The 8,151-nt window shown below is 46.8% G+C and overlaps 1 protein-coding gene and 1 non-coding gene across 3 annotated transcripts; both read right to left on the bottom strand.

Annotated features, from left to right (window-relative positions):
• Rtp1 (receptor transporter protein 1) lies at positions 1–4,971 on the bottom strand. 2 transcript variants are annotated; one of them, XR_013113491.1, is made up of 3 exons: positions 4,448–4,971; positions 848–2,721; positions 1–789 (listed from the first exon to the last, which is right to left on the bottom strand). XR_013113491.1 is itself a non-coding variant. In XM_034515759.2 (2 exons), the coding sequence occupies exons 1-2, from the start codon at positions 4,717–4,719 to the stop codon at positions 2,202–2,204; spliced, it is 792 nt and encodes a 263-aa protein (XP_034371650.1). In that variant the 5' UTR covers positions 4,720–4,971; the 3' UTR covers positions 1–2,201. The 2 variants fall into 2 exon arrangements, 1 of the variants encoding a protein (XP_034371650.1); XM_034515759.2 differs by having other exon boundaries at positions 1–2,721.
• A 2,807-nt stretch (positions 4,972–7,778) lies between these two features.
• On the bottom strand, positions 7,779–7,885 carry LOC117718368 (U6 spliceosomal RNA). The gene has a single exon (XR_004608053.1). It is a non-coding gene; the product is annotated as a U6 spliceosomal RNA (small nuclear RNA).
• Positions 7,886–8,151: the final 266 nt, after the last annotated feature.

Below are 8,151 nucleotides of genomic sequence, written 5' to 3'. Positions count from 1 at the left end.
TTTGGTTTAAATGTTTTATTTGGGGTTTATGGGTACAAGATCTAGGAAAAATAGGTGGTGCTATGAAAAGGGGACTATACATATTATTATGAACAAAGAGTACACAGAAGCAAAGATCTGGCTGGGGATAGCCTAGCTATCAATTTACTTAGTCATTCAACAAAATCTTACTGAGCTCTTGTTCTGTGCTCAATAGGGGTAAATACAATACAGGGAGTCTGTGCTGGCTGGAATTTACATTCTAATGGGGAATACATCCAAAACTAAGAGATTACAGTGGGTCTGATGGGTAGGTATTCTAGCAAGGCAAGAAAGACTCAGTAAATGGAGACCAGAGAGCAGGGTAGAGACAGATCTCCATGGTGGGAAAGGATGGGGAGGATTGTATTCCCAGGGCACAGGGTGAGAGGTAAGGCAACTGAGGAGGGAAAACGAGCCCTTGAGTTCTGGAAAAGCCAGGGGAGGTTCATCAGGGGAGATTGCCAAGCTCCCCCTTTCTTAGAGGTGTTATACCAGGAGCAGAGGTTTGTCCTAACTCAGACGTTTAGGTCACTACTATTGCTTTCCAAGTTCCCCAGGGATCCCCTAAAACGCGGCCAGGGCTGAGAAGTCCTGAAGTGAGCAGATGACTGACGGACTGAACCTGGCTCAAGGTGCCTACTGTATTGACCCAGAGCAGAACTTACTAGAGAGTGGGGCCCAGGATGTGTGGCTGACTAAAGAACTTAATACTGTGAAGGAAGAGGTCACAGCCGGTTGCTACTGTCAGGGCAAGGGTCATGGTGACACCTGTCTGTCAGGGCAAGGGTCATGGTGACACCTGTCAGGGCAAGGGTCATGGTGACACCTGTCAGGGCAAGGGTCATGGTGACACCTTGTGCTGATCTTCTTGGCCCAGAGCAGTAGCTGGACAGAGTCTCAGTAAGAGAGAAGACAGGACACTGAAAGGGTACATTAAGGGCCCGGTGGACATCAAGGACCATGTGGGGAATCTCAAAGGTGCACTAATGACACCCTGAAGGTCTTTATGTATCCCACCTTTATGTAAGTGTTTTAGACATTGTGACTTTCTATAGACTGGGTAACCTCTACCAACAAGTTATTTGTATATTTAATGCACCCTTTATTGCTAAGAGGTCCCATCACTGTGATCCAGGTAGAAAGCCTTTTTGGCAAGAAAGTCAATGTGGGAAACCAGTCGACTACCTTTTCAGCAAAATCATAGGCGACCAGGCCCCTGCTTGCCTGTTCTCGACATCAGCAACCTGACAGTCTGAACCCTGAAAACTCTCCACTATGGTGGGGAATCAGTCCGTGTGGCTTTTACCTTCCAAACCTCTCTCAATTGTGCCACTTCACAAGCACTGGGTGCGAGTGTGATGCCTCACCCTGGGACTCTACCCCAACTGTCACTCCTCTGAGGCAGACCTTGGGATCCACCTGAAGGACAAGATGCCAGAAGCTTCAGGTCTGGTGAACACCTGCACAGTGCAGTGGAGCCAGCAGCCCAGAGGTCCCACCTCTCTACCTTTAGGGGAAACTTTTGTGTGTGCCCAAGGCAGGCTCATATTGAAGGCAAAGAGATTCTTTAAAAAGCTACAGCTAGATGCTGTGGTTAAAAATGAGGACTGGGTGAGAATACCAAGAGAGCAAAGTCAAGCTCCTTGGCTTTAAGATCTTTTAAGATAACCTAATCCTATAATTTCCAAGCTTGTTTTCTTTTTCAGTCAGTTAAGCATATATATACATATATGTGTGTATATACAAATACATATATGTATATGTAAGCTTATATATATATACACATGTATGTATATATGTACACACACACACATATTGTATATGTGTATATACAAAAAGCCCTACATAAAACGCCATGGAAAGTAGTTCTCTTCTGATTGCCGCAAGAGAGAAGGCAGAAGTTAGGGGAGGAGGGTGGATATTAAGTTAGGAGAAAGCAACTCACTAATTGTCTACTTCCCAAATCAAACATCCCTGAGGTACCTAGAAGGACTTTGGAATCCTGGATTTCTTTTGAGAAATCAACCGTCCAGCCCAAACCCTTAATTTTACAGAAACATTATTCGGGGTTACCACTGAATCAATAACTGCATCACATTAGAATGTGACCCGTTCCCAAGCCAGGTCTCACCTCACCCCTTCCCACCAACTGACTCCCCACCCCAAGCCACACGGGAATCTTAGACAGAACTACGGAAGGAGAATTGCAGGTAGATGATGAGGAGCAGGACCGTGGCCCAAAATAAGCACCAGGGAATGGAGCAGAAGTTGCAGCCTGAGCCTGCTTCAGCCTGCGGCTTGGTGGGACTGGGAGCACGGGAGAAGGTGTAGGTGGTCGCCTCCTCCTCCAGCAGCTTCTCGCTGGGCTTCCAGTGCACGATGCCCTCCTGGCAGGCCTCGCAGAACTCTCCGCGGTGTCGCCGGTTGTCCTGCCGGCTGGCCACATGGATGCGGTAGTGGCCACCGCGCTCTCCGTAGCACTGCTCTCGCAAACTGGTGATGAGGTTGTCCACCAGGCTTTCGATGTTCTCCTCCAGCATGCTGGACTCATCCAGCCTCGCTGTGCCGCACTCGTAGCAAAGCTGTTTGAACACGCGCATGCGCACCGAACCAGCACGCTGAGCCTTGTCCAGGTACATGTGGAAGAGGATGACCACATGAGGCGACTGCCAGGTGTGCCAGCACCATGAACAGTGGAACCTACCAGTGATGGAAAGAGAAAGAAGAGAGGGCCATGTGAAGGGAGGAAACAGGCCAGGAAAGGGTGAGGAAATGTGGAGGCTGGCAGAAGCAGAGCCCGAAGGTAGGGCGGTGTGCTGACACTCCCCCAGGTCCATTAGTCTCCCCAGGACACCATGCTTCTTGTTCTGTGTGAGTGCTCAAGGGAGAAGCGCAGTCTCCCAGACTTGCCACCGGGCATCTAGTAATGGTCTGCTCCCTGGTTGCTTTCCAGAGTGCGTGTCTCCCTTCAGCCTGGCTCCTTCAGGCTTTGTCCCTCATCCCAACTCTGATGAACTTATTCTTCATCTATAAAATGCTCTGGGTCCATTAAATGAGACCTCTGCCCGCACCATGTGGAAGTCCGATAGCAAATCTGAATTTTGCAGGCTAAGAGATACACAAGCCTATCTGTCGACATCGAACAGGCTACCACAGGCCCAGAGCGAATGCATTCCCTCGTCCTGGAAGTAGAGGCAGTGTAAGCCCAACATGCTCCTCCTTCTCCAAGGGGCCAGAATCTCCCGCTGACTGAGGCTAGCAGGGGATCACAAGTCAGCAACCAAGTCTGAGTTAGCCACAAAACCCTCCCAGTCTACTCCATGCTTCCTCCGGGAAGCAGCACCCTCCTAATGTCTGATCCAGGCGGCCCCCCACCACACACACACACACACACACACACACACACACACACACACTTTCATTTTAGCCTTTAGGTTTATTCAGATCTTTAACAGCTATTTCCTGCACTCGGGCCACACTTGGATTTAAAAATGTCAGAACTGGAGGGGCCACAGAAATCACTATCATTCATTTTGGTTCAAGACACAGCAAAAGAGCCTTCTCATAGCTAGTGAGAGTCGGAATCAACATCCAGGAATGCTGGCTGAGATGACTTGAGAAAGAGCCAAGCTAAGCAGGGAGGACTTCACTTCTGAACCAGACACCTGCACTGTACCTTTCTGCCATCACTCAAGTCCCCAGAGTGAAGTCTTAGCATAGACCCATCCACTGGACCCAAGGACTAGAACGTACCTATGCTCAGGTATCTTTGCCTTCTAAAATTTGGGTACTTAGGTGAATCTGGAAAGGACCCAATGGTCAGCAGCTATAATAAATTCTAGATGATCTCACTGTCATTCATCCTTGGAGCACAAGGTGAAGCTCTAGGCTAGCCCTTCATTCAGCAAGGGAAAGCATAGCGCAAAGAGGAGAGCGGATTGGTCAAGCATCATGGGACCAACAGCAGAGTCAGCTTCTAGCATAATTCCTGTGTTCACTGTTTTAAACCAGATGGAGCTGAAATGACCAGATGTAACCTGAACTTTCCTAATACAAGATCACAGACCCCTGACCCCTGGGGAGCCTAAGCCTCTTTTCTTTCAGTTCACAGCTACTTTTAAAGACATTGTTAAAATCTAAAAATGTGTACGTTGTCAGAGTCAGAAACTAATAAATATAACCTACCTCTTTATTTGCCAAGTGCAGAAGCCACAAGCAGAGAAGATCTGCGATCAGCAGAAAACCTAGACTCAAACTCAGTGCTCCGGCTCCCTTTGAGGGACTACCTGTCGTCTAGTTTACACCAGCCTAACAGTGAGACTTAAGCAAGCATGGGTTCTGTGTGTCCTCTCTCCTTAGACGATGCCCCAGAGCTAGGTAGGTTTCCAGAGGCTGCTTGCAGGCTCCTTAGTTATGGGCTACTCACCTGCCTGAGGCATGAAGTTCCAGGTACTGCTTCCAGCCAGGGGCCAACACATTGTGCTTGAGGTTGGGGTCTATGATGAAGTCCCAGCTGTCCGCTGGCTTCACCTCCTCCATCTTCTCATAGAAGACCTTCTTCCACTCACCTGTGGTCACACTCTTACACATGTCTTCGTCAGTGGGAAAGGAAGGCAAACTACACTTTATAGAGAACGTGGGAAAAGAGGATAGGTGCAGGGCAGGGCAGCGCAGTCTCCACGGTCTAAAAATCCTCATCGGCAGGACCAGGAGGAAGCAGGACTCAGCTCCCTCCTTTGTCCGCAGTGGAACCTGTCTCCAAGGCAACCAGGCAGAGTGCCAGGAGATACAACCTGGGGAGGAGAGTCTCTAGAAGGGTATTCCAGAGCCCTGATTGCAGTCAACAGAAGCAAGGTTTATGAGTCTAAATGATCCAAGACAGCTTTGGGGCCTGACAAAAGGCTAGACTTCAGACCATCTCACCTTGGCCTGTAACAGCATGGCAAAGTAAGGACTTGAGAGCTGGCTCAATTTTACCTTGTTGCCCCCTGGAGGCATCATCAGCACCTGGCTGCTATGGTAACCACTATGCCTTGGGGAGCCAAGGAGAAATAAGGTCTGGGAAGATGTACACTTGCTAGTAGGTAGAACCATAATATAGTCTCCCTCTGCCTAGCCACCCATCTTGTACCCAAAACACTCCCAGTTGATACACATCATCTGAGATTTTATAAATCACATTCACACTACCAATATGGAGCCTCAGACTTACCTTACCTTACAAATGGCAGAATTGATGATGAGCCATTCCAACCCATTCATTTCTTCTATTTCAAGATATTGATCTTGATGTGTAACTGGATGTATATTGGGTAACAATAACATATTGAGTTCCATACTGTGAGAATCACAAGAGCGGCCACCTGTGCACAAAGGTAGAAGCTGTTGCATCAGCCAGGCAGTGAGACAGGACTCCTTCCAAGCCCGTTACAGAAGAGCAGCAGAAGAAAACCATCTGAGGCCACACCGCCTGGATATAGGAACCTGTAGACTGTTTACATTTTTTTAACAATAAAATCTTCTTATTTGCCTTGATTCAGAGCATTGGAAATATTCGACAATAAATAAAACAGAGCAGGAGCTGAAGAAGGCAAACTCACTAAACTGGGAAGGCATCCAGACCAACCAGGGAGAACACAAAATGGGGGTAAAGGGAGCAAACTTTAAACGGGATGCTGGCAAAAGGAGGCAAGGAATAAGAAGTACCCAGAGAACTCGGAAGGGGACTTGGAAAATGGCTAAAGTGATTGTGCAGGGAAGGTGTGGGGGTGGGAGGTAGGCCCATCTACTAGGTTAAGCAAGGGCTGGATCAGGCTCTGGGGAAGGGGTGGCAAGCAAGAGGGTAGTTGATTCCGTCTCAAAAGTTGCCAGGTAGGCTGCAAGGCTGAGCAGCTCAAGGCCACATTTTTCTCAAGGCAGGCGTTTACAACAGAACCCACTGCGCATGGTTGGCACCTTGTCCTCTGATGGACAATAGGAACTTAGGGCCTTTCTCACACTGCTTGATAGGGACCAGACTTGTAGTTTTTAACAAGTTGTTTTTCCTTTTAAAATTCATGGTGTGCTTCTTACAGAAAAGTTATGAAATGAAGAAAAAAATTCAACAAAGGTAATACTCTTCTGTAACATCCCTATCCAAGATGGCTGTTGTTAGTATTAAGATAAATATCACAGGACATTTTGGTGGGTTTTATAAAGGATAACATCATGAATATTCTTCTAGGTCATTAATATTATTCTCTAACCACAGGTTGCATATATTCTGTTATATGGGTGGGCACAATTTATGTAGCCTGTCCTGTTCTTCAGACAGTGAAGTTTAGTTCAGTCCCTCACAGATGTTAAAAACTTGTGCCCATAAACATGCATTCCAATCATCAGAAACAATGTGTCTAGAAGCATGTGGATCTCTGAGTTTTGAGACCAGCCTAGTCAACAAAGTGAGTTTCAGGACAGCCAGGGCTACAGAGAGAAACCCTGTCTCAAAACAAAACCAGAACAAAACAGAGGCAATGCTTCTTAAGCATTGTGCACATCTCTAAGATGGGCATCGTGGCATGCACTTGTTATCCCAGCACTGGGGAGTCAGAGGCAGGAGGACTGAGTTCAAGGTCATCCTCAGCTACATAAGGAATTCAAGGTCAGCCAGTCTCAAGATATATAAACAAAAAGAAAACCATTTCCCGACTGTTCCACAAAGTCTCGTTGGGACTACAGAACCTTCCAATGGTGTGAATTACATACAAGTTGCCTGCAAATCCTGAAATAGGAGGTGAAAAAGGCCTAGGCTTGCAAGATGGCTCAGTGGTAAAGGCTTTTGCCACCATACCTGACAATCTGAGTTCCAACCTCAGGACCAACAGAGTAGAAGAGAACTGACTCCTGAGAGTTGTTCTCTGCCTCTGCATGCATGCCATGGCATGCTCTGTAAAAAGTGATAGTGGGGACCAAAAACGTACTTTAAAAATTAAAATTTAAAAAAGGCTTGAAAACCAATTGTTCTGTCTGGTATCACAGTCCTCCAGGTCCTCCTAACTCTTCATGAAGGATGCTCTGACGAATTGCTTAACCTCAGTTGGTTAGCAACAGGATACTGAGAACACTGAACACAAGTTCATCCATTGTTGGCTTGGCTTGAATTTTTTTTTATGTCTTTTACATAGCTGTCCTGTCATAGTCGATGTGTGTCTTTTCATTATGGTAAAATGTGTCACTGTTTTTGCATGATTGTATATTTTTATTTATATTTACATACTAACTTTCAGCATCACTAAGCAACAGTCCCGGGCTCTGCCCTTGATTCTTTATACATCGCACTTTATTTCTTACAGGTAAGAAATGGCATCAGCGTCATCATTCAGACAGCCCTATGTGACTGAGAGGTTGGATCACCTGCCCGAGGTGCATCATTTGGCATTGGTTGAAGCTGGGTTTGAATGCGTATGACTGCTCTGTCTAGTGTACCGCGCAGTGTAGCATCGAGAACATAATATTTGCTAATTAAATGTATGTGCCTCCATCTCACCACTGGTTGTTCAAGGACACTATGAATCGGTATCCTTTCAGCAAATGGGTCACTGTGGTACACTGAGCCAATAGCTCCTCTGGATGAAAGAACGTGTTGCAAGTGGTCCCCCGGGCTCTCTGTTATTACCAGGGCTCAGCCTTCCCTGTTGTGTTTGACAAAGCAATTGTATTCCCAAGCACACAATGTACTGTATAAATAGTCCAGAGCCAAAAAAGTCCAAAATTGTTCTCTGACTTTAGAACAGTTCTTCGATTTGTATGTCATCCTTGCTTAGGAGCCATGCTAACCCTCTCTGGAAGGTTCCAGTTTTAATGTAGGTGCTGACGAAGACAGCACATAGTCTGAAGACTTTCCAGAGAAAATGTAATGCAAAAAGCTGTCCATGCACAAGAACCCTGTGGCATCATAGACATTTGGTACCAGGTATCAGGCTCGACAGAAAGAGCTGTGAGTCTGGAGTCAGGAACTCAAACACTGTCTGCCATTTGATCTTGTGACCTCGTGTGAGTTTTTTGCTCTCTCTTGGCCTCCATTTGTCCATTCATTCAAAGAGGAGTTAGGATACACGGGGAAACCTGCTGTACCCCTGACCACAGCTGTGC

This window comes from Arvicanthis niloticus, chromosome 12 (genome assembly GCF_011762505.2).
Source record: "Arvicanthis niloticus isolate mArvNil1 chromosome 12, mArvNil1.pat.X, whole genome shotgun sequence".
Classification (NCBI taxonomy): domain Eukaryota; kingdom Metazoa; phylum Chordata; class Mammalia; order Rodentia; family Muridae; genus Arvicanthis; species Arvicanthis niloticus.
This window is presented reverse-complemented; position numbering and strand designations above follow the sequence as displayed.